Raw genomic sequence first — 25,987 nt, 5'->3', positions numbered from 1 at the left:
GAAGTACGGGGGAAGGGAAGCGATGCACATGCGTGGCAGGAGGAAGTGAGGAAGGAGCATGTGGAATTGGGGGGGGGGTTGCCACTGTCCCAGGTGCCTCTCACCCTCGCTACGCCACTGCCATCAACTCAGCTGAGAGACTGGTATTGTGGGAAGTAGATTTGAAGCAGAACTGCATTGAAGCTTCTGGACCAGCTTCAGTGACCTCTATATTTTCATTCTTCTACTCAGGTAACCTGCAAAACTGGACCAGAGAATTTAGTGAGATTGAGGAATCCCTGGGGCAGGATTGAATGGAAGGGAGCTTGGAGCGACTGGTGAGTCCATGCACAGTACAAGATAGTGTTCATACAGAAGGAAGACTTAGCTTAGATTTCATGTTGAGGGAGTGAGGATGGAGAGCTAATATACCTATAGGTATGAGTTAGTATTGCTCACTTATATTTCTAGAAGAGATTTTTATCATCGTTTTGGATTTTAAACAGAATGTAGGAAATCTAATTATAAAGAAACATGAAAACTAGTCAGTGGACTCCATACATCATTAAAGGATTTACTAGTCCCCAAACGTTCTGCCATCATCCTTTCATACTTATATGTGGTACAGGGAGGTTGGGGGGGTGGGGGGAAGGAGATGTATTTTGAATAGTTAAATTATTTATTTATAATTTGTAATCACATCATATGTATTATTATAGTAAGAATGATGAGGATGGGAGAAAATGATTGTTCAATGCAATAATTGTATAGTGAATAGTGTGTTTTGTGCTGTTTTTCTGATTTACCATTTGTATGGCACTATCGAAGTTTGAAAATCAATAAAGATTTAAAAAAAAAAACAAACAAAAAAACCAGGATGTAGAATCTTCCCATTGTGCCAATAGTCATCACATCAATGTGTCCCCAGTATGGAGTTGGATGGCATCATTCATTCTTAGCTTAAAGTCAAGAAGTGGTCATTCTTGTTTCCTTGACACTTAGGGCTCCTTTTACTAAGCTGCGTAGCGCGGGTTTATCGTGCGGGGCAATTCAGCGCGCACTAAGAACACTAGCGCACCTTAGTAAAAGGAGCCCTTAGACAAAAGGTCAAGAAACAGTATTCCTAGGGGTAAATGATCCATGGGCTCAGAACGACTCTCCTTGTGGAACTGGTTCTGTATTAGCTGATTTTGGTTAATTTTGATAGGATTGTCAAGATGTGACAGAATTATCCTCAGTGCTGCTGCTCCTATTTAGATTCTGTTTGACTGGATATTTTTGGGTCCTGGGGAAAAGATAGGCAGGGATTAAAATTTGGTTTAAAAAAAAATCACATTTTCTGAGTTGGTGTTGCTTAATGGTGATTTTTGAACTAGAATTCAATTGTCTTAGGAAAGAGAAATGTGGCCCACAGGATAGATGTAGTCATTTGAAATTGGTGGCAGTGGTTTGGATTTCTAGAAGTTTCTGACAGTTACCATTCTTTGGTTTTATGTTACAAATTGGATGAAAATAAGATATATTGTACATAAAATTGATTCCCATAATACTCTTTTTTGAGTATTTTTATCAGAAAGATTGAAATTCATCATTATACAAACCTCCCCCCCCCCCCCCCCCCCCCGGAAAAAAAACATGGACTATACAAGTGCTTTTACTCCATCCCATAATTAAAAACCTCATGCCTATATATAGTTAATGACTAAATGCTGGGGAACTCCCCCCCCCCCAAGAGTGAAAGTATACCAAAGGTTGTGTCATTTCTTCTCTCTGCAGCTCTGTGAAATGGGAACAAATCAGTCTGAAGGAAAGGATTTTGCTACGGAGAACCAGAGACGATGGAGAATTTTGGTAAAGCCACCGAGGGCAGAAATTTCTGGATGGGTCTTTAGCAAGGGGTTCTTAGCTCATTTGAAACCTCAGAGTAAGCTCCCACGAACACGGGACACACTGTCAAGCAGATGACCAAGGACTCACCCCAATTTCAAACTCCTTTTGGCCGGTCTTACTTCCATTTAACCATGGAAATTAATTCCAGCTCTGATTTTATAGCACCACCTAGTGGCTGCCAGTCAAAGAGACTGTGCCTGAGAGATTTCAGACTGTTTTACTGTACCGCAAATGGGAGAGAATAAGAAGATAGTATATCTGATTTGCCAGAATCTTTTCTTTAAAAAAATTGCATACTTTCCTAATTATAAGTGACTATATAAGGACAGGGATGTCTGTTATGATATAAGACTTCATCTGTTAATGGTTAGGTCATCTTTGCTTTTTTTATGGCCCATCACTTGCCCTGTACTCCATCCCACACTTGGACTTTAGCAGGAGGGCAGAAAACACTCCCTGACCAACTCTTTCCTTACTGTGCCCACAGGATGTCTCTAGAGGACTTCAAGATCCATTTTGTGGAACTGGTGATTTGCAAATTGACTCCCGATCTGATGAGTCCTGCCAGTGGCATGCAGTGGACTTTGTCGATGCAGACAGGGAAGTGGAGTGCAGGGAGCACGGCAGGAGGGAGAATGTCATACCAAGGTAGGCGCCCACGTTCTGTAGGACTAGGATGCCAATGCCTAAGATTTTGTTTGCACTGTAGACCCAGGTCAATCCTAGATACCAGGGCCGGTGTGACTAGTGTCAATTGTTCTGAGAAGTTTGAGTGATATTTTCACTATGAATTTCTGTGAGTAAAGAGACATAGTAGGATGCAATTTCGCAAAAGAGTACCTCAGATCAACAAACAATACCTAATAATCATGAATAACTGTGCTTAAACATAACCAAAATTTTTACTGCACATTATTGAAAGTGTGTATAGGTGTGCTATTTTAAGAGTACACACTCCTTGTGTAAAGTGCTCACTATTTCTTAATAGTTTTCATGTGCACTAAATTGAGAAATACTATGTATTCTGCAAAGATTGCACTTTATTTGTGAATAGTGCATATTTTTTTGAAAAAGAGGGTGTGTAAGTGCACACTATTTTAAAAGAATGCACATTCTAATCCAGTGGTCTCAAACTCGTGGCCCGGGGGCCACAAGCGGCCCGTCAGGTCCTATTTTGAGGCCCTTGGTATGTTTATCATAATCACAAAAGTAAAATGAAATTGTTTTGATCATATGTCTCTTTACCTATAAATTACAATATTATTATTAAAACTTAGCCAAAAGGAAAGATTTATAAACTATAAAGTGTTTTATCTCATGCAAAATTGTCATTTCTTTAATAAGAAGAAATTAACTATTCTTTCTGCGGCCCTCCAAGTACCTACAAATCCAAAATGTGGCCCTGCAAAGGGTTTGAGTTTGAGACCACTGTTCTAATCTAATCTTTCGTCTTGTTATAATGCATCATCCCCAAACTGATGTTAGGGCTTGAGGAGGGTCACACCAAGGATTACTGATACAGAGCTTATTACTGCAGGCCAGCGAGATAAGGCTCTGATGCTGATAGGATTTGAATGAGTGTCAGAGCATTTACCTCAATGGGGACACAGTAAGAAGCTCTTCTGCAGTTTAGTAAAAGAAGCCCATAAAGTAATAGTAAAATATTGAAGTGGTCATTCTAAAAGTGTTTGAAAAAGAAAAGCTTTCAAATATTTGTGAAAGATTTGATAAGATGTACACATTCTTAGATAAGCTGGTAGTTCATTCCAAATGGAAGCATATATATATGACAAAGAACGAGAAAATAAAGATGTAGATTGAAAGCCCTTAAAAGATGGATACACCAAAGAACGTGCATGAATAGATCTGCGATTGACTTGTCTAACAAAATTCGATATTAAAGATATAATAGGTTCTGCAGATTGACCATAATAGATTTTTAAAATAATGCAGGCACTTTTATTTTATTTATTTTAAAAATTTATAAACCGCTTAAAATCTAGACAGTGCACATAAAAAACATACATAATATTAAAACAAACAATTCCCCAAAAACAAATAATAATTAATCTTAGTATTACTGTATTAACATACAGCTCTTAACATATTCAACATCTCTCAACCCTAGAGGACAGAGCATAACCTCAAATATGACGATGACCTCCCTTTAAACATCACATGAAGGTATCCACAAATAATTGTGTTTTTAGCTATTTCTTAAACCTCATGCAATTTTCACACAATCTGAGCAGTGTCTCTCAAATTGTGTGCCACGGCACAGTGGTGTGCCCTGTAGAGATTCCAGAATTTTACTTTTAATTTTAATTTTAAAAATTCCCTTCATAAGTATACACTAGAATAGATGACATGTAAGTCGCTTAAGCAAGAGTCTGTCAATGTTATGTGTGTGTAAGAATACAACTGCCCAGACAAGCCTCATTCTTTGACAAAATTGATCCTTGAAAAAAACTAATAGCAAGTCATTTTATTTTTTATGCAGTAGTTATCCTAACTAGAGTAACAAAGCAATCAAGTTTGGATTTGTTACCATTTGGATCTTCGTATCTTTGTGAATTTGAAAGAAAAAAAAGAGAATGTAGATGGTGGATGAAGTGTATGTTTGCTTGTCAACTGTTGAGCTGCGTTTTGAGTTAATTTGCCCTCAAAAACAAGCACATCCATCACATTGATTAACAATTCTATTCTATCTACTTTAGTTTCACCGTTGTTACAATTACCCATACAGAGTTTAAAGAACTTTAAATAACTCTCAATTTTAATTCTTTGTTGGTTTAAAAAAAAAATTGCTCTATTTAGTGTGCCAGAGCTAAAAAAAAGTTTGAGACACACTGTTCTAGAGCTAAGAGACAACTAATGTAAGCTTCTCAACAGAAGCGTAACATTTTCAAATCAACCAAGCCATGGTATTTTGAATTAACTGTAGCCGCTTTAGATTTTCTGCACTGAGACCACAATAAACCAGATAGTATGCACTATTTATAAACAGTGCATGCTATTTACGATATTATATCCTGAAGAAAAAAAAAAACAACCAAAAACAACCTAAAATTTTTAAAAAGAAAATATGTATAAATGGCACAGAAAATTAAGGGCTCCTTTTACAAAATGCGCTAGCGTTTTTAGTGCACGCATCGGATTAGCGCGCGCTACCCGAAAAACTACCGCCTGCTCAAGAGGAGGCAGTAGCGGCTAGTGTGCGCGGCATTTTAGCGCGCGCTGTTCCACGCGTTAAGACCCTAACGCACCTTTGTAAAAGGAGCCCTAAACAAAATGAAAATGTATGGCCTGCACACCCCTATTAGGTGGGTTATGGATTATTGCACTTATGTTTATATTTTAGGTTTGTGATTAGGGTATTTTGAATTGTTTATTAATCTACTCTAAGCCACTGGCCAATGTTTTAGGTTTTAAAACCTGGGGTAGAAGTAGGAAATAACCCAGATTTGATCAAAATCATTTACATTTGAAAATGTTCTCTCGGTGCCTTATGGTGTTCTTACTTGTGTGGACATGTATCTGTGAATTTAAATGCCTGTGTGTGCTTTGTATTCTAAACATGACCATTTCAGGAGGTAAATCTCTATTTCCACTCTTAACCATGGCATTCAGATTAGGGCTTCAGGAGGGAGCTTGACATTTCTTAATGTTGTCAGTGGGGGGTGAAAAGCTTTGGAATGCTCTGTCAGGAGTTATGCACTTATGGGCAGATAGATTAGGTTTCGAAAAAAAATGTTGAAAACGCGAATTGTTTGTAAATGCTTTCCTATGATGAGATATCATGTAATGTAATTACCTGCAAATGCCTAAGGTCCTCGTTTACTAAGGTGCGCTAATCGAATTAATGCGTGCATGTTAGTCTTTGGACGCGTTAATGTTTAGTGTGCGCTAATCGGCGCACCTTAATAAAAGAGGAGGTTAGTGCGATAAATTAGTCAGTCCTGGAGTACCCCTTTGCCAGTCAGGTTTTCAGGATATCCACATTGAATTTGCATAAACTTGATTTGCATACACTGCCTCCATTATATGCAAATTTCTTTCATGCATATTCATTGTGAATATCCTGAAAATTTGATTGGCTAGGTGGTACTCCAGGATAGATAGTCCGAATCATATAGAAAAGTGTTTCCTTGTTTTTTTTGAACTTGTATGGTACTGTTTGATATTTATGAATGTTGTTAATGTAAACCGTATAGGATTTATACAGTATATCAATTTTTAAATATATAAATTAATAACGATGTTTTCTTTTGTGTTTTTAAACAGTACATGGTTTGCAACAGGCTCAAAAAAGAATCCCAAAGAACATCAAATTAACAAACCATTTTCTGTTACAGAAACATTTTGGTTGAATCCTCAGTACCGGCTAAAAATTCTGACCGGTGATAACATGGAAAAGTCAGTTAATTCCTGCAGTGTGCTGATCTCACTCCTTCAGAAGCAGAACCACAAGCACAGAAACCAGTCGCCTCCTCTCTATATTGGCTTTTCCATCTTTAAGGTGGGTGGAGTTGAATCTAGCGCACTTTGGTTTTCTCATAATCTGACAGTACCAGAGCATCGCAAAGCTTGAGTATTATAATTGGCATTTTGGCAGCCTTGTAAGGTTTCCAAATGATTTCATATTTTCCAGAATAGAGGATAGTCAATATTTCTGCCTTAGGCACCAAAGCAGAGCTATTCTTTTGAAAAGGATGTCTGTAAACTAATCCCATAACATAGTGGAAGGGATGGTATGGTATAAACCTCCCCTAAATACCTTCTAGACCAGTATAAGTTCTCAAATGAATTCTCCAGGCCCTCAAAGGTGCCACCAAAAGTTCAATAAACTTTCATAACTATTGGCTTTATGCCCCCCTATCGTCATCGGGTCCCTGGTTTGTTAGTTAACGGTATACAATGCTTGTCTTTATATATTTTCAATAAATTAAATAAGTTAGATAAGTTAAATAGATTATAAAGTGTAAGTCACTTAACTTGGGTGGTTAGCCAAGAGGGACAGAGTCGCCAACATGTTTCACCCTGTTTGGGTTTCCTCAGGGCACAATCCCTCAGAACTATATATTCTTCACGACGTGGCCACCCGAATTGTGATCAAAAGTTATGAAAGTTTATTGAACTTTTGGTGGCACCTCTAAGGGCCTGGAGAATTCATTTGAGAACTTATATTGGTATAGAAGGTATTTAGGGGAGGTTTATACCATACCATCCCTTCCACTATGTTATAGTATTCATCCTTCTATAGAGAATACAACTATCGAAAGCCTTATATGTAAACTAATCCCAGCATAGGCAGATGGTAAACCACTACAGGTAGCATCATTCTGCTGACTGGTGGAACATCTTGGAATAGCCTCCAGTAAGAATGCAATGTTAAGTAAAGAAACCTTGGTCACATTATTAATCCACAAGATCTATCCTGATTTGAAATGGGATTTGCTCTGGTAACCACTGCATTTCCATGGGAGGTGTTCATTAATGGGCACTGCAGTGGGACAGACCTGTTAATCTAGGTAATAGTTGTATACAGAGCATGAACAGAATCTGTCGACTCCTTTTCCCAAAAGCATTTCTTTCAAGCATGATGGAAGCAAGCCAAGGGAACCCAAATAGTAAAGATGGGAGGCATTCAGGAACCTGTGGTGTCCCCATATCACAAGTCCTGAACGGATTGGTACCCAGGACATAGTTAGTTTTCACTTTGGGAGGAAAAAGTGATTATTATGGCTTTGGATAGATCTATCAGTGTTCTAGGACCCAAGCCATAGACAACATATTTTTCCTGTTATTCTGATTTTCTGTTATTCTGATTTGATTTTTCTACATTATTACCTCATCATCAGTGTCTGACTTGTCTAATCTATGTTCATTTTTCTTCTTTTCCATATAGGTGCCACTAGAGGTAAGTCCTGCACTATTTATTAATCATTGCATGCATTTGAAAAGTGACGTAGATGCTAACGTCAAGAACTCGCATAAGATTTCTTATTATGAAGCTAAAAACTGGCTGTAGGATAAAGCAAGCCAGACTCCATTGTGGAGGCTTGAGAATCTCAGACTGGACAGTGAACAAGATTGCGCTAACAAGCAAATCTATGAAATCTCTTGGGAGGCAAAGGAGAAGAGCTTCTGCCTTAATTTCTCAGTGACATGTGGTAAAGGAGGGAAGTTTTAGGAAGGGGAAAGATGAACAATGGTGGCAGGGGGGTCAAATAGGAAGGAGTGTTCCAGGTAAAGACTGGAAATGGCAACTCTTGGTTGTTGTCAGGTGAAAGCAATTCAATGTAGAAGTTGAGTTTTTGATATATGAGAGAGAATTCCTTTTCCCACTATCTGAACTGGAGGGTGGGGGACATCCACTTTTCAGTCTCTTGATAATGAAACCCCAGGACTTCCTCACACAGAGGACCCAGGGAAGAGACTGATAAATTCAAATCTTGTACTCCCACTGACCTGATCATATTCTGTACTCCTACATCCCGTGATCTCCCCGTGCCTCCGTTTACCTTACCATAACTAAATAATGACACTTGTTTCCTCATTTGCAAGTGCTTTGAGGCCAACATTGTAATTCTGAAGCCGAAAGCTGCCCTTGCATCCTTAAAGCCCCCACTGCTTCCATAAAACAGAACAGTGTTAGCGTCCCACTTCATATAATGTCTAAATCAATGACGCCATGAATTTGTAATGGGAACACATTAATGCCAGCAGGCAGTAGCCATAAACAAAATGTTACTTACATGCCAGAAATGTTAACACGGATCATCAGCTAGCTTTAGTCTTGATTTCTAAAGCATACCATGAATAAGATGATAATTGGTCCTGATGGTGTGCACAAACATGAAAGGACTGCCACGCTTAACAACACAGCTGACACTGGTCATTAGAGGAAGGAAATATTCAGCCACTGAGGAGGTCAGTTGAAGGTTTTACTGAACAAGGAGATACACGTGAATAGAATGGATAATGAGGAAGTGGGTGGTAGGAGAAAGGTCTTTGACTGGAGAGAAAGATACCTTTTAATGTATTTTTCATACAAAGTGATGACTCCAAGGGTGAAGAGAAGCCATGAATTCTGTTCTAAAGCTGACATTCAGCAGTCTTGAAAAACAAAAGCAAAATAGAATATCTCTTAGAAGACATGGCTTCTCAACCCACTTGTGGAGGCACACATGGTTTTCATTGCAGTAATGCTGAAAAGCTGACTGGTAAGCTGTACCCCCCAGGAGATGGCTGAGAAACATAGCTCAGATCCAGGATTGGGGGGAAGGTGTGGCTCACTGGTAGAGCTGCTGCCATGAGATCAAATCCCAGTTCTGCTCCCTGTGACCCTGGGCAAGTCACCCAACCGTCCAGCACCCACCACCCTGAACACCAAAGCCACCAAAAAGCAGCATACAAGTCCCCCATTCCCCTCCCTCAAATTGAGAAGTAGGTGGTGACAAACTAGCAAAGCAGTATAATGAGATTTCACATGTTTGCTTATTAGAGTAATCTTGCTCACTTTCCACAGAAAGGGCCATCAGTAAACCAAAAATTTTAAATAAAATTAACTAAAACAATCTTGATGTGGGAGGTGACACCACCATGGGCAGACAATACTCAATCTCTGGTCATCTTTCTATCTTCCCTTACTTCTGCTTTCTGTATTTGGTGCAAGCAGGCTTGGATGTTGTCACAGGTTTTTTTTTTTTTCATTTTTCTCCCTCTACTGCTGGGTGACTATAGTTACCCAGCATTCTCTTGGTAACAATTTACCTACTTTCTCTGACCCTCTTCCTCCTCCCAACTCTCTCAACCTCTTTTGAGAGCCTCCTAATGTGGGAAGGAGAGACAGCCAATGCTAAATATGGCAAATCATTTTTATTTGGCTGCATAATTAAAATGTCAGATCCAGTACAAACCATGTTATATTTCACAATACATTTTTTTATCAATGGCCAGGAGAACAGATTCTCCTATACATACAACCATTGCTATCACAGGACAAGCTTTCAGGGCAGATCAGGTGCACCAAAACTAGCTCTCTCATTTGGAGTTGGTAAATTTCTATGAGAAATGATGCTTTTTATCAAGAGAAGAAGTGTCATGTGCTTTCTCCATTGTTTGCAAATATATCTCATGCATATTTGTTAGGGATAGCCTGAAAACCTGAACTGGCTTGTGGCCTACCAGGATTGCAATTGGACATCCTTGTTATACACTCAGAAGTGTGTAGATTTCATTGAGAAGTAAATATCCACGGGATGAACCAATAGTTCCTGAGCCCATCCAATTATCTCTTATGCAGTAAGGGGAAAAATGTGTTTGAATGAACTGTGTGGAACTGAAGCTTATAAAACAATGTTTTCAAAGTATTATATGAGTGAGGCTATAGATCAGGGGTGTCCAATGTCGGTCCTCGAGGGCCGCAATCCAGTCGGGTTTTCAGGATTTCCCCAATGAATATGCATGAGATCTATTAGCATACAATGAAAGCAGTGCATGCAAATAGATCTCATGAATATTCATTGGGGAAATCTTGAAAACCCGACTGGACTGTGGCCCTCGAGGACCGACATTGGACACCCCTGCTATAGATGCTTGTGCAGGGGCCAGTAAGACTAGCTGTGACTTTCTGCGATATCAGCAGGGCCTGAAACCGGTCATCATCTTCCTCTCTCTTTCCCTCGGCACAGTTCCAGGACCTGAAAAGCAGACTGCCTCAGAATTTCTTTGCCAAGCATCCACCCGTGAACACAACCTGCATCTTCATCAACGAGCGGGAAGTGAGCCAGGACTTCCGTCTCATGCCGGGCGCCTATGTCATCGTCCCTTCTACCGCTGAGCCAGATCAGGAGTGCGAGTTCATCCTGCGCGTCTTCTCCCGGCGCCACGTCCTGCAGTAATTATCCTTCTTCTTTATTACTGGTGTGAATGAAGGTTGGGTTGGGGAGGATTGTGTGATATACAGATGTCTATCCTTCTTTACAACTACCATGCTACTGATCCAGGTGCCCTGAAGTAGGCAATAGTCACATGTGTAAACCAGAGAAATAGGGATCTACATCGGAACAACATTAAAATAGAGGATCCACTATAGATATCAAGAGGTGTAAATGATTTTTATTATCTAGTGGTTCCCAACCCTGTCCTGGAGGACCCAAAGCCAATCGGGTTTTCAGGCTAGCCCTAATGAATATGAATAAGAGAGATTTGCATATAATGGAAGTGACAGGCATGCAAATCTCCATGCATATTCATTAGGGTTAGCCTGAAAACCCGATTGACCTGGGGGTCCTCGAGGACAGGGTTGGGGACCACTGATCTAATAGATGTAAAATGCCCATAATAAACCTCCTGTTGTCTATGTTGGATACTCTTTTTTTGTGTGTTTCCAGTAGCCACATGCAACGGAGATGTAAAATATAAGAAGGCTTTCTCTTTTACAGTATTTTGGAATGATCTTACAAAACACAGAGGAGAGAGAGAGAGAGATGACATTCAGATAAAAGACCCATTTAATCTGCTGATTTTCATCTGCCACTGCAGTATCACAGATTCTACATCATCTCTTTCTTTCCCGCCAAGGATCTTCTGTGTTTATCCAATTACTTGAACTAAGATATATTGGGAAGCTGTTGCAGTTAGGCATAGGCCTTTCTATGAAGATATAAGAACATAAGAATAGCCCTACTGGGTCAGACCAATGGTCCATCAAGCCCAGGAGCCCCGTTCTCATGGTGGCCAATCCAGGTCACTAATACCTGGCCAAAACCAAAAGAGTAGCAACATTCCATGCTACTGATCCAGGGCAAGCAATCAGTGGCATGGAGGGGGAGGGGGAAGCGGACTGCCCCGGGAACCATGTCAATGGGGGCACTGACACCTCTCCGCCCTGCCACACAATGCCACGCTCACGCCATCCCTCCTCCACCCCGTACGTCTATAGATCTTCGCTAGCACGAGCAACTTCTGCCTGTTGCTTGTGCCAGCCTGGTTCCCCTCTGAATCACTTCCAGGTCACGGGGCCAGGAAGTGACGTCAGAGGAAAATCCAGCGCTGGTGCAAGGAGCATGCTGCAGAAGCCACTCGCGCTGGTGAATATTTAGAGGTACAGGGGGAAGGGAGAGTGGGAGTGGGAGGTGGGAAGGAGCAGGGGGGGAGGGGCACCTCCTACCCTTACTACTCTACTGATAACAATCTTATGTTACTCCAGCCTCACATCACAGAAAAGATAAATGTCCTGCCCTTAATCTTACTAATATAAGGATGGGGTTGCTGAACCCTGGATCTGTACTTTCATAATGCCAACTCTGTATATATTAATAATTTTTATAGGAAGAGGAAGGCAACCTAGAGAACACCACTATATTTTAAATGACAGATTTTAAAAAATGTCTTCCAAAATGAAATGTGCATCACATAGCTGAGAGATCTTGGGGTTTTCTTTTGTCTTGAGAAGATGCTCTTCTTGCTAGACCTTTGTCCCTAATGGACTTGTTTTTGTCTTTTCCAGGGAACAGGGAGGAAACATTCTGTGCTGTAAGGTGGGTACTGTCTTGGGCAGCGTGTGGGTAGGGGGAGAGATGTAGAGAGACGCAGGTCATGTGGAGGGCCTCATTTGCAGAAGTCAGTAGGGGGTGCAAAGCAGGTCCTTGTGCGAAAAAAAACAGCTCTGCTCCTCATACTACTTTCCTCACAAATGCCTCTAAAATCAGTTTCAAACCAATTTTCAGTGCAATAAACTTTTCCATTTGAAACAAATTCCAAAACAGCTTCAGTCTTGTTTGGTGAACAAAGTCAAACGAAGGCCATGCAATCTGCCTCTACCTTCTACATTTCTTCCTTTACAATGAGCATTTCATGAGCATCCCCAGAAACAAGAACCCACTGGGAATGAGACAGTCTTTCGTAGAGAAATGTAATATGAGGAAGCCCTGGTAGATAGGGATTCAGAAATCATAAACTGGACATTGTGGATGATCGCTTAGAATTTTATCCCTTTATTCTGGGGGGTATTCCAAGCTGTGGTTCTGATTGTGATGTGTGGCATATCAAGAATTAATAAAATTTGAAAATCCAGAAAACAATTAGCCTAGCTTAATGTACAGCTTAACACTATGAGAGTTAATTAGTAGTAGAGAGCAAGTGGGTGACTCAATAGAAGTAAAATTCAGACGGGCTTAATCTGTCCTTTTTCTGGAACTATATGGTAACCCTAGAGGGCCTAGACAAAGAGCTATGTGTAGGGGAATTTCCCAGCACTGAGGTGAGCAGAATAGGTGAGTACCTGGAAGAAGTCTCTCAGAACTGAAGGATGGATGGGTAGAAGTGAATGGGTGGCTGGGTTTTGGAAGGGGGGGGGAGGTTCCCTCTGCTGAAGATTTAGCAGTGCAGCTGATGACCATTAGGGCTTAGGCTGACGAAACTCATGTATGTTTCCACAATGGCTAATTGCATCTATTTTTGTTCTAAAGACAATTGTCGACAAACAGGAAGACAAGATCTGGGAGAAATTCTTCAATAAATATTTTATGAAAGTAAGTTAATGGAAACCTCTAATGCACTTACCTTATGAAATATTATCTTCATTTCCGCTTTGGTTATCAGATGGGATCCCCCTTCCTTTTGTATTTCCCTATATGGCTCTTTTTCCTATTTTATAATATACTTCTTTACCTTAATCCTATTGTTCTAGTAGGTCCAGTATGATTTAATGTATGTTACCCTATTTTACAATCTTTATTATGTAAAAACTGCTTAGAAGACTGATAGACAGTATATGAAATTTTTATTAAACTTGAAATGTTAAGATATTAATCTATGTGGGGAATGATCCTTGATATTTTTAAAGGAACATTTGGCACTGCTAAGGGAGCATGTCAGTGGATTTGTTGATTATGCAGAATTAACATGGCACGCTTAAACGCCTGATTCAGATGTCTCAGGTGATGGCTTCTCGGGGATTTTAAAGGTTTCAATTGTGGCCACGAGCTGCTAAAAACAATGGCGACTCCATTTTACAAAAGCAGAAAGGGCCATCAAAATGAATTTCCTTCCTGCAAGCATCAGTAAACCAGAATTTTAGGAGAAAAGAAAAAAAATGAACTAGGACAATTTTGATGGGGCTTCTGTGGGATGTGGTGGCTTCTCTTAAAACCTTTTGGGAGTTCTACCTTCCTAATGTGTCGTTCATCATAGTTCTCCTGAAACGCTTCCCCAGAACTGAAATGGTCTTTTTTTTGTTTTGCTTCTTTCAGCATCCAGAAATAAATGTGGACCAGCTGCAGTTGCTTCTAAATAAAGCAAATTGGACAAGTAAGTAATCTGAGCTCCTGATTTAATGATGGGGGGGAGGGGTGGTGGTGTTGAAGCCTGACAGTCAATATCTGTAAGAGATAGTGACAACACTGAATGAATGTTTGGTCATATTGTACAAGATCAATATCTATAAGATTTAATGAGAATATCTGGCGCGCTCTCCTTCGGGACTCAAACACCTTAGCACTGTACAGTAGTTTTAGGATGTGGTTGTGCCTTAAACACCCAGGTTCATTAAAGTGAGCTGAACCGTGAATGAGAGCTGAAAAAACCGTAAGCGGCTTTAGCTGTCCCTGAGAATTTGGAACCATCTTGTAAACTAGAATGGGTGAGACAAGCGAAGATGACAGAATAAGCCAGCGAAGATTAGTATGCCTTCAAAAAAAATCCTTTCGCCCCCAAAAGAGAAACAAGCCCATTGATGGTATTAGAATATTAATAGAACTATTATAATCCCAGTATGTATATGACAAAAGTATTAATTTATATATATGTGTGTGTGAAATACTCAGACCCAACCGTGATGGTTAAAAGATAAACCACACCGGTATTGCCAGAGGGACCATCGTGGTATTTCACTGTCCCGACCGCCTGTATTTAAAATGTACTCAAACCACTCTGTGTTAAAACTTTAAAAACAATATACTTAATCAGATAAAACTAAATGAACTTATCTGGGATTATAATAGTTCTATCAATAATATCTCAGGAATTCAATATAATATCCCTAATATTTTATAGGAAATTAGCATATTAATGACATATGTATGGTCCAGTGTCAGGACAGCTCAAGGCCTATAAATCGTAGAAAGACATTCAATTGCTCTGAGTCTGACAATATTTTGACTGATGAAATCACAATTTATATGAAACATTGGAAATTTAGGGGTCCTTTTTACTAAGGCGTGCTAGCCGTTTTTGCACGCTAAAAGCTAATGCATCCATTATATTCTGTGGACGCATTATCGTTTAGCACGCCTTAGTAAAAGAGAGGAATAGTTCATACAAGGTTGCTGTGGAATTTCAAATAGGAAAACAACAAAAAAATTGTGGAACAGAAGATCGGACGTAGTTTAATAATGCATTCAGATAACTTAAAAACAATCCACAAAGGGTGTACACAGTCAAGATTTCAATCCTGAGGGTCACTTGTGACTGTATACACCCTTTGTGGATTGTGTTTTTAAGATTATTGTTTTTAAGATATTTGGACGTTTATTAAACTATAAACTGGTACATCCGATCTTCTGTTCCACAATTGTTTTGTTGTTGTTCTGCTTTGTTTCCTATGTGGAACCTTTTGGTGCTATTTGGATTTTGTTGTTTTGAATTTCAAATAGGGCCAGAACTTCTTAAACAGTTATTGCCCCAGCAGGGCCTTGGATATCCCGTGTCATTAAACTCTCACCCTCTGCCTGAGACAATCCAGTTAGGAAGAATTTACAGTAGCTGCTAACGTGGTGAGGCAAACGCAGATCTTTAAGTGAAAACTGTCTTCTTCTTTTTTCAGATGTGAAGCAAGTTCCAGTGAAGTTTAGCCTGGATGCCTGCAAGGGATTCATGGCGTTGCTCGATGTATCCTTTTTAAAGCTGCTGAAAACACTAATGGAGTGGAAAGTTGAACTGAGTTTAGGTCATGGTGGGGCTCTCTTGTGTGCTCCATGAGACATAAGAGGCCAGAAGCCTACAATTTGTAAGGAGCACCATGTTATCTCCTGGGCCTTTCTCTTGCCTTGCTCCCTCCCCCCCTTTAACTTCCTGGGGTATATTTTCCTGTTTTGTAAATTTATGGTGCTTGCAGTTGATTTAGGGCTCCTTTTACTAAGGTGTGCTAGCGTTTTTAGCGCACACACAAAATTACCGTGCGGTACGCTTCTAGAATAACGCCGGCTCAATGCTGGCGTTAAGGTCTAGTGCACGTGGCAATTTAGCGCGCGCTATTCCGTGCGTTAAGACCCTAACACACCTTAGTAAAAGGAGCCCTAAAGGATTACAGTGAACCAGGGAATCTGTCTCCAATCACTGGAGCAATTGTTTCACTGGCTGTGGAGTGCTTATCTCACTTCAAAATTAGGATAGCTAGTTTTAAAAAATTTTTACAGATAGATTTTTAATGAGGGTCAATGCTTTATGGCACTGTATGTGTAGGTTTGTGCCCATTTTTCAGAGGAGTAAGATAGCCTGGTCTTGATTTCAGACTCACTGATCCATATGTGCTGGGGGTATTCGGAATCCCCCCTCCCCAATTTTGATGGTCTGTGTTCTCATGCAAAGGGCCTTATCTGGGAATTCCTATGCATGCCCCGACCTAGTCACTTGATAACCTACTAATAAACATCAGTGTGCAACACTTTGGCAGAAAGATGTTTCCAGATAAAGAGCAACTGTCCTTAACTCCTGTATTAGCTTAGTGCCACCGGCACACTGAGCATGCAAGAATTTCGGACTCTATGGAAGCGGCTGCTCTTCTTTCAGGTGGGTGGAAATTTAGGGAGAGGGGGGAGGTAGGGGGGTTTGATGGAGACAGAGAAGGAGGTTATTATCTCTGCTCGTAATGATCCTTCCGTTTCTGAAGCCTAAGAGATGACTCCCCAGGTACTGAAAGTGTGGTGACGGGTGGGCTTCTTGGCATAGAGGTAGAACAAATGGAATGTAATATGTCTTCTCATGGGAATGCATGTTGATTAATCTTGTTCCTTCTTACACTCTTTTTAGGAAGTATTCCAGAAGAAAGATATTGAGAAGACTGGATACCTTAATCTAAATGACATGCAGGCCGCAGTTCAAGAAAGGGGTATGTAGCTCAGCATTTCCTTATCTTTGTTGGCTCCTTCTTAATAATGACAAGTGTTTAGTTCCAAATGAATCCAAACTGTTTCTTCTGTTGCTCCCCCCCCCAACCCCAGTTTTAGGTCCTTCTACAAGAAAACCATATCCTTTTTGGTTTGTACTCCATTTTAATCTGATTCCCTCCGTCCCACAGGGCTCCACTGCATGTACTTCTGAGCACTGGTGTAGTAAGGGTGGGAGGCGCCCGGGGCGGTTGCACCCCCCTCTTTCCCCCTTCCCCGCCCCCCTCCGTGCTCCTTCCCTGGTCCCCCCTCCGCCATGTATGCCTCCTTCCCTTCCCCCCGTACCTGTTTGGTTTCCTTGACATGAGCAGCATCTCCAACTTGCTGCCGGCATCAGCTCTCCCTCTGACGTCACTTCCTAGTCATGGGACCCGGAAGTATTGTCAGAGGGAAGCGCCGAGGCCAGCACAAACAGTGGGTTGGAGCTGCTGCTCATGTCGGTGAAGAGCTAGAGGTACGGTGGGGGAAAAGTGAAGGCATGCACACAGCAGGGGAGGAGTAGAGCAGGGAGGAGAGGTGCCACTGCCCCCACCAAAATAAATGGCACCCGGAATGCTTATGAGTATTCATGGCCTGGTTTAGTGTTATTTTAGAGGATAAAATGTTCAAACGGTACTGTAATGAGAAGCAGTATAGCAAAATGTGTCTCTCTCATCAACTAGATGCCCACACTGGTAACTCACTAGGCAAAACTTATTCTTACTCTGTGGGAGACAGCAGAATCTGAACTGGGTCACATGTCACCTATTACCTCTAGCCAAAATGCAAAGGAGAACCACCCACTGCAAAAACACGTCTGTGTGGTGTAAGAAGTTTCCATAGAAACAGAAAATGGCAGCAGATAAAGCTCCTATGGTCCATACAGTTTGCTCATCCTCACCAACTGCTCAGTACTGCCATCCCTTCCCTTCCCTCAGTCTTGTGAGGACAAGGCCTAGCTTTCACTCCCCACTGGCAGAAAACCGAGGCTGGATCATCTTGACCTGAAAATTCTGAAGCCCTCTAGCAGCTCCGTTATCTAGTTCTAGTATATTCTGGAATTGGGGACGAAGGATAAACCTCTCGGTGAACTTTCAACAAGGCTATGAAACCTAACATTTATGCAGCAGTCCATGTAGGGATAGCAGAAGTTCCTTTCTGATTGAAATCTACATTTTGGTCTTTTTTTTCCATTGACAGGAATTTCCCTAAGTGATCGGTTCACCAATCTAATGGCACTTAGATACGGGGACTCTTCCATGAAAATCAGCTTTGATAACTTTGCCTGCTTCATGCTGCGTGTGGAAATGATGGGAGGTATGCAATAATATTGCTGAGAAAAAGATGCAAAGGATGTTGTGCATATCAGTCCAAAGATGCCGACTCATGGTTTTGACCCAATGCATGCATGGAATTGTAATTATGATTTTCCTAAGAAAGGTAGGATTATACTTTTATGCATGCAGTGGAAGCAAAACCGGGACTAGATCAGCCTGCTTGAGTGAACCTGAATAATGTAGCAACCCTTATGTCACCTTCCAGAAATCACTTTTGACCTGTTCCAGTCTCTTTATGCCCTATTCCTCCCACCCTAGTGCCAATGGTTACAGCAGGACTACATATGCAATGCACTGGGATAGAAGTGCAAAAACCAAGTCTAGCCAAAAATTCCCTCTTCAAATATTGGGTTACATCTCATCTCTGGTTTTGTCTTTTTATCCATGTTAATCCAAAGTGATGGCAGCATGCACTGTGCTACTTCTGAGCTACCATAAACTGAACACAGCTAAGGCAATAAAAAGCTCCACAAGAGAAACGAATTTGAAGGAGTGGCGCAGTGGTTGGAGCTACAGCCTCAGCACCCTGAGGTTATGGGTTCAATCCCTATGCAGCTCCTTGTGACCCTGGGCAAGGCACTCAATCCTCCATTGCCGCAGGTGTGTTAGATAGATTATGAGCCTACCAGGACAGATAGGGAAAATGCTTGAGTATCTTATTATAAACTGCCTAGATAACCTTGCTAGGCGGTATATAAATACCTAAATAAAAATCGGGGAGATGGGATAAAATAGTGCATGTACAAGGAACCATATCCTACATGGTAACGTTGCACCAGGCTGCTCTCTTCCATTGGCTGCAGTAGAACATAAGAATTTCCACTGCTAGGTCAGACCAGTGGTCCATCGTGCCCAGCAGTCCGCTCACGCGGCCCTCTGGTCAAAGACCAGCGCCCTGAGACTAGCCCTACCTGAGTACGTTCAGGTTTGTGCTGGAGCTGTAAAATTTAGCCCTTCCCTTACAGACAGGGGTATTTGCCTTATGTCTATAAAATGCATACAGCCAGTGCATATTAAGATAAGGGCATGCTATGTATTAAATGCATATAGTATCTTTAGGACCTCTTCCCGATATCTGAAGAATGGTCTTAGCATACAGATAGGTGCAAAAGCCTTTCTGTTTGGACCCTAATTTTAAAGAACAATTGCCTTGAAAACTGAGACCCTTTTGCTGGGCTCAACTCCACTGTCTTGCAGGCACTGGCAGGAGCAGTGATGTCAGCTCATTTGCTAGTTCAGTAGAATTGTGCTTGTGCTGACATCGTCAGCTGATCTGCTGCTGATCATAAGAGGACTGCTCCCAGATATGAGGATGTGTCAAGGGTAAATGGGATTGGACTTGATTTAGTGCTTTTTCGGTGTGGTTACAATCAAAATGGTTTATATATCTTAGGCAGGTGCTTATTTTGTACCTGGGGCAATGAAGTGTAAGTGACTTGCCCGGAGTCACAAGGCGCTGCGGTGGGAATTAAACTCGCAACCTCGGGGTGCTGAGGCAGCTGCTCTAACCATTAGGCCACTCCTCCACTCCATATGTAAAGCAGCTTTTGTTTTCCAGAGTCCGTCCAGGAAGATGTTTATTCAACACTGGACTCTAAGGCTAGCCTTATAAAGCAGCACTAAAGTTACAGAGCAAAAATCACATAAATGATATATTCCACAAATCTCTAGGAACCATTCCTGTGCTATCTGGGCCTCATGATTTCCTTTTCTTTGCTTATTCTTTGCAGAAGTCTTTCACAACTTGAGCAAGGATGGGAAAGGAATTTATCTTGAGGAAGCTGAGGTAAACTACTTGCTGATTAGTGCTGAAAGAAGGAGAAACTATGTTTATCTATGTGTTGGCTCTAATTGGTGTGTTTCAATAGAACGTAACACCAGGACTGACTCTCAGTCTGCCCCAGATGACTTATGGCCACTCTAGTAAAGGGTCTATTTCTGTTTCATTCATGAAAATGGACTCGGTTGATACAATTGCCCTCACCATGCACTGGTTCTGATTTCAAGGGTAACATTCTTTGCTGAATTAGAGAAAATAACCTCAGAAGAACTGCTGAGGAGCAGGACATAAACTGATAGATTCCTGAAGGAATCTTGGCGCTGATTGTAGGTGGCTCCCCATAAGGCAGTAGAGTTACACACACACAAGCAAAACTGGACATTGACTTTGGTGCTGTGTAGAGTTTAGGCACAGCAGCAATGGTTGCTGGGAAGAGCTAATGTCGTTCTGAGCAGGTGCAACAATGGCAGAGAATGGAAATGGTGCATGTCTGCTGCTCTGCAAGCGTTCACTGGCAGATAATAGGAGTGATTTATACCTTTTTCTGAGAAATGCATAGTGGCAGAGAACGAGAGTTGCACATGCTGGATGTTCAGCAGGCACACAGTGGCAGAGAGTATGAGTGGCATATACATGATGCTCAGTAAATGCGCAGTGGCAGAGAGTGGCACATATCTGATGTTCACAGTGGTGTGTGATCAGAGCCTTCAGGGGATTCATCCAACCCCCTGAAGACCCTGTTCTGGATTTGATTGGTTGAGCAGGCAGCAGGAGGAAGCTGCTCAATCAGTCAAATTCAGATCAGTACTGTCAGGGTCTTCAGGGGGTTGCGTGAATCCTCATACCTGCTTTGTTGAGCAGGCTGCCTGCTCAACAAATCAAACTGCATCAGGCAAAAAGTAAACAACAAAAGAAGGGCTGCAGAGCTAGGGATTCAGTGAATCCCCTGAAACCCTGACCGCATGACATTGGATATTCAGTAGATTCACAGTGGCAGAGAACTGGAATGGCAAATGCCTGATGTTCGGTGGATCTACAATGGCAGGATGGGAGTGAAATGTCTGATGTTCAGTAGATCCACAGTAGCTGAAAGTGGGAGTTGCATATGCCTGAGGCTTGTAGGTATGCAGTAGCAAAGAATTGGAGTGGCGCATACCTGATGTTCAGTAAATACAGTGGCAGTGGCACGTCTCATCCACAGTGGCTGAAAGTGGCAGTGGCATGTTTGATGTTCTCTAGATCTGCACTGGCAGAAAGTGGGAATGGCAAATACTTGATGCTCATTAAACTCAAAGTAGCAGAGTGTGGGAGTGCCACATCTGATATTCAGTAGATCCACAGTGGCAGAGAGTGGAAGTGACACGTCTGATGTTCAATGGCAGATCCACAGTGGCAGAGATTGGGAGTGTCTTATATTCAATAGATCCACAGTGGCAGAGAGTGGAAGTGACACGTCTGATGTTCAATGACAGATCCACAGTGGCAGAGATTGGGAGTGTCTTATATTCAATAGATCCACAGTGGCAGAGAGTGGAAGTGACACGTCTGATGTTCAATGGCAGATCCACAGTGGCAGAGATTGGGAGTGTCTTATATTCGGTAGATCCACAGTGGCAGAGAGTGGAAGTGACATGTCTGATGTTCAATGGCAGATCCACAGTGGCAGAGATTGGGAGTGTCTTATATTCAATAGATCCACAGTGGCAGAGAGTGGAAGTGACACGTCTGATGTTCAATGACAGATCCACAGTGGCAGAGATTGGGAGTGTCTTATATTTGATGTTTGGTGAACACAAAGTAGCAGAGTAGGAATGGCACATCTGATGTTCAGTAGGTCTACAGCGGTAGAGAGTAAGCCTGGCACATGTTGGATGTTCAGTAGATCCACAGAGGCAGAGTGGGAGTGACACAAGTCTGATGTTCTGCAGATCCACAGTGGCAAAAAGTTGGAGTGGCACATGTTGGATGTTCTGTAGATCCACAGTGGCAGAAAGCAGGAGTGGTGTATATCTGGTACTCAGCAGATCACAGTGGTAGACAGGAAGAGTGGCATGTGCCTACTGCTGAGCAGGTAGATAGTGGAGGGGGAAGCAGGTGAGTTCAGTGCAGCGTGTCTGATTGAGTTCTTTTGCTATATCTGAACAGTGGCACCGACCCAGAAGAAGCCACAGTGGCTTCAGCTACTCACTGAGAGGATGGCAAGTAGGAGCAGCCCGTCCTTGCAGAGTCAGGAGGCACAATACAAGTAAGGGACTGAAGGGGACCCCCAGCTACTTGAACTTGGTTGGATCCCAGGAGGATAGCTTACATGCCTCCTCTCTGCAGCCATATTAACCAGAGGCAGCACCTTTCAATCTAAGAGTCTCACAAGGATTTGTAACCGCACTCTGTGCATGTATGTGTGTGTGTGCGTGTGTGCATAAATATATCTATATATATTTAGGGATGTTTGTTTTAGATGGATTCCAAAGCCCTGCTTATATTCTGGGTGCCTTGCACCATGGCGGGTAAATGGATCTTGAACTGAAATGGGGTAAAGGCAATCCACTGAGAAGTGGGCTGAAAATGTCAGAGTCCTGGATTGCATCAAGTCTGTCTCCCCCTTACCAATTATTTCCACGTGACCTCTGGTCATGATGAGGGCTGTTTTCCTTTGTTGAAAATTGTTCCCCTTGGGGCAGGTAAGTCTGCTTCCTAAAAAGGAACCAACCCTCATGGCACGAGTGGGTTAGGGGGGGGAGACACGACACATGCAGGTTTGATTTGTCTGTCCTTTCAGAGCCCCATCTGAAATCCTTGCTCTTATACGTCCTCGTCATTGCTGTCACAGCTGAAAAATGTGCTTTGTGGTTCTTAGAGGGAGCAGGAAGCGCATCTGTTTCAAACGACCTTTATTTTTTTTACAGTGGATGCTGCTCACCCTTTATTCTTGAGGCAGAAGCGAGGGAGAATCCCATTTCCGATGGCTAACCTCCAGCGGTATTGAGTTCTCACTCTCATGACGTGATCTACTGGACAACGAAATTAACAGCACTAGTGTATTGCCGGGCAAGGCCTAGCGTATTGTCTGGAAGCCTATTTTGGTCCTGGAGTATATGGAACGCGTGATGGTTTGTGGTACAGTTGCACTGGACCAGTGCAAGAATTGTTCAAAGATACTGCTAAAGATGAAATTTCGAGTCCACACGGTTCCTTGTTCCAAGAACAGACCCAGGAAGGAACTGTATATACAGCCTTTGCCCAGAAGGATGGGTAGTGGAAAGGACATTCAATTTATGAAATTACTGAACTGAGACTCACTTTTTAAAATATATATGTTAATAATATCTACATGCATATATTTTTTGCACAGTCCGTTAGTGGGCACAAAAGGCAAAGCTTTGCCTTTACCTTATTTTTCCACATGTTTACCTCACCAATGATTATATCCAGAGGTGCTTCTGCTGTGTCTTGTTTTTGCTGTTATAGTAACTTTTTGAATGCCGGCCATATTACTGTTATCCGTAGCACATAATTTCAAAAGGCTGCTTCAAATGCATTTTTTTTTTGTTTACAGAGAAGGCAGCTAGGATAGGGGAACGGTGGGGGTGATTTCATGAATAATAGCAGCCTCTATAGGCAAGAAATCGGAACTGACGCAACATTGTGAACATTTTGTCAAGTTGCTATCCGACACTTAGGATGTCAAAATGGAAAGCAAATGCCAAGCTTCTTTCCATTTTATGTACTAGAAGCTTTACATATGTTAAGGGAAATGTGTGTTTTTTGTCATAAGTTTTGGAGCAATAATGCACTGTAGCATTAATATACCAGGTGCTGATATGAAAACTACCTCAAACTAAGTCAGTTACAAACAGCAGCCTCACTCCATCATACAACGGGGAGAATCCCTTGTGTTATCGGGAATCTGTTACAATGGAGGACCTAAAGGTCCCTGTTTAGAGGGGCTGGTTAACCTCTTCATCAGGATACTGTGAAAGCAAGAGTACAATCAGAATCAGGCCAGACCCATGTGGTGGTCAACATTTTCTGTCAAAAAATTTTATGGATATGCCTTCTGTCCTGTCTGACCCAGCAGGGGGTTGGATTTACTCAAGAGTCAATGCCATTTCCATTTTGTGAAATGAATCCTGATTTTCAATCTATCCTTTCTGAAATGCTAATCCCACCTTATCTTCCTGTGACACTGCCGTACTAGCGGAAACATTGGCATCTGAAGGTACATTTTAGCAGATTGCCAGCCAAATGCTGTATTAGAAAGCAGGGAAGGTAGTGCCCTGTAGAATATTTGGTTACAAGATAAACATTTTCTAAATTGCCTTGGGTCAGAGGAGTAGCCTAAGGGTTAGAGCAGTGGCTCAACCTGGTTCAAATCCTACGGTATTTTCTTGTGCCCTAGGACAATGGCAAGCCACTCCTGTTTCAGGCTAGAAAGCCTTCCTTACTATGTGCTCAACAAAAGTCAAATCCTACTTGAAGGCGCATCTGCATCTGGAGCATTGCTTTAATGTGCTAATATGTTAACACACATTAATCTGATTTAACACGTTAAAGAATGCAAACCCCATTATTACCTATGGGGTGTATTTATCTACTATACTCTTGATTTAACACACATTGATGTGCATTAGATGCAAGTTAGTCAACAAGGGTTGTAGATTATGGTGCAGGGACCTGCTGATGTACCCGAATTGTAACTGCTCTTGAGCATGGGTTTGGAAATGAGTAACTGCAATCCAAATCCAATTTTCAGGATGTTATAGTTCCGTATCACTGAGAGGTGGGGTCAAAGAAAAGTAGCTCATGCGCTACAAAATAGGTCCTTCACACCCCCAGCTAAAAAAGAGATTTGCAGAAATAATACTATAGATGTAGTTCCTTTTTTCTACTGCTGCTCATGCTTCAGGATGACTTGTGCACTTTTAAGAAACTTTTAAAGCACCCTTTGTTTTGTTTGATGAAAACAACAATGTGAATTTAATGGCAAGTAGTGTATTACTGTTTATGTGTAATCTGTAATTGTGAATGTTTTACTTGTGTATACTGTGTTGTAATCTGCCTTGGCCTAAGGCAGAATAGAAAGAATAACCTATAAACTATAGTGCCATAGAAGATATTAAAATACAACCTTGGACCCTCTCCCTTATGAGCCTGCATGCATATGTATTTATAGATGTTTGTACGTTACAGATGAGCATGAAATTGTATTGATTTTACAATAGGAGACTGGAAGATGCAGGCCATTCTTAATGAACTGTGCAAGATTTAGGAGGGGAGAATGCGCCATTGACGTATGAAAATAAATTATGGAATGGAAGATTTGTTTTCTACTTGTATCTCATATTTTATGTATTTTAAAGATCAATATTTATTTTTTTATTACTTGTAAAAAGTGTTTCACTGTTTATTGAGTGACTTCTGCACCATCTAATTTTCAGTCGCCGGTTACTGCATTTCATTCTGGAACTAGGCAGAGATGATTTGATTTTTTATTCTGTGCTGCAAAAACTTAAAGATAAATAAAACCCTGCATTTGCAACTTGCACTGAACAGTGTTTTTTGTGACTAAAGGGGGTCATCTGGATTCAGGGCTGGCACAGCCATTAGGTACAACTAGGCAGTTGCCTAGGGCAGCAAAGAGCAGCTGCGGTTAAAGCAAAACAATAGTCCTACCAGCCACACAAACTCAAAGAACCATCTGCATGGATTTTTACAAACCAGATGATAAAACAAAGACCATTTGCCCAGGTGGATGGCTTCTGGACATTGCCCTCATTAGGTATTAAGTATAATATGTGGAGTGGAATTTTGGAAAGGATGTCCAACTCAGAATATGGACGTCCCAAGTC

At 41.5% G+C, this 25,987-nt stretch overlaps 1 protein-coding gene across 3 annotated transcripts in view; it reads left to right on the top strand.

The window, feature by feature from the left end:
- LOC117357741 (calpain-14-like) overlaps positions 1-25,683 on the top strand; it is a 47,277-nt gene extending 21,594 nt beyond the window's left edge. The window contains exons 8-23 of one of the 3 annotated variants that reach the window (XM_033938761.1): positions 232-317; positions 1,756-1,830; positions 2,357-2,517; positions 6,225-6,388; positions 7,778-7,789; positions 10,566-10,771; positions 12,386-12,416; positions 13,347-13,409; positions 14,130-14,187; positions 15,701-15,765; positions 16,597-16,665; positions 16,906-16,984; positions 18,222-18,338; positions 20,089-20,144; positions 22,284-22,383; positions 23,045-25,683. In XM_033938761.1, coding sequence (XP_033794652.1) covers positions 232-317; positions 1,756-1,830; positions 2,357-2,517; positions 6,225-6,388; positions 7,778-7,789; positions 10,566-10,771; positions 12,386-12,416; positions 13,347-13,409; positions 14,130-14,187; positions 15,701-15,765; positions 16,597-16,665; positions 16,906-16,984; positions 18,222-18,338; positions 20,089-20,144; positions 22,284-22,383; positions 23,045-23,124 — 1,422 coding nt within the window. In that variant the 3' untranslated portion in view covers positions 23,125-25,683. Of the gene's footprint in view, positions 1-231; positions 318-1,755; positions 1,831-2,356; positions 2,518-6,224; positions 6,389-7,777; positions 7,790-10,565; positions 10,772-12,385; positions 12,417-13,346; positions 13,410-14,129; positions 14,188-15,700; positions 15,766-16,596; positions 16,666-16,905; positions 16,985-18,221; positions 18,339-20,088; positions 20,145-22,283 lie in introns of all 3 variants that reach the window. The other 2 variants (XM_033938762.1, XM_033938760.1) reach the window with 2 other exon arrangements.
- Positions 25,684-25,987: the final 304 nt, after the last annotated feature.

Source organism: Geotrypetes seraphini, chromosome 3 (genome assembly GCF_902459505.1).
Source record: "Geotrypetes seraphini chromosome 3, aGeoSer1.1, whole genome shotgun sequence".
Lineage (NCBI taxonomy): Eukaryota > Metazoa > Chordata > Amphibia > Gymnophiona > Dermophiidae > Geotrypetes > Geotrypetes seraphini.
The sequence above is the reverse complement of the archived record's forward strand: the minus strand, read 5'-3'. Positions and strand labels throughout refer to the sequence as shown.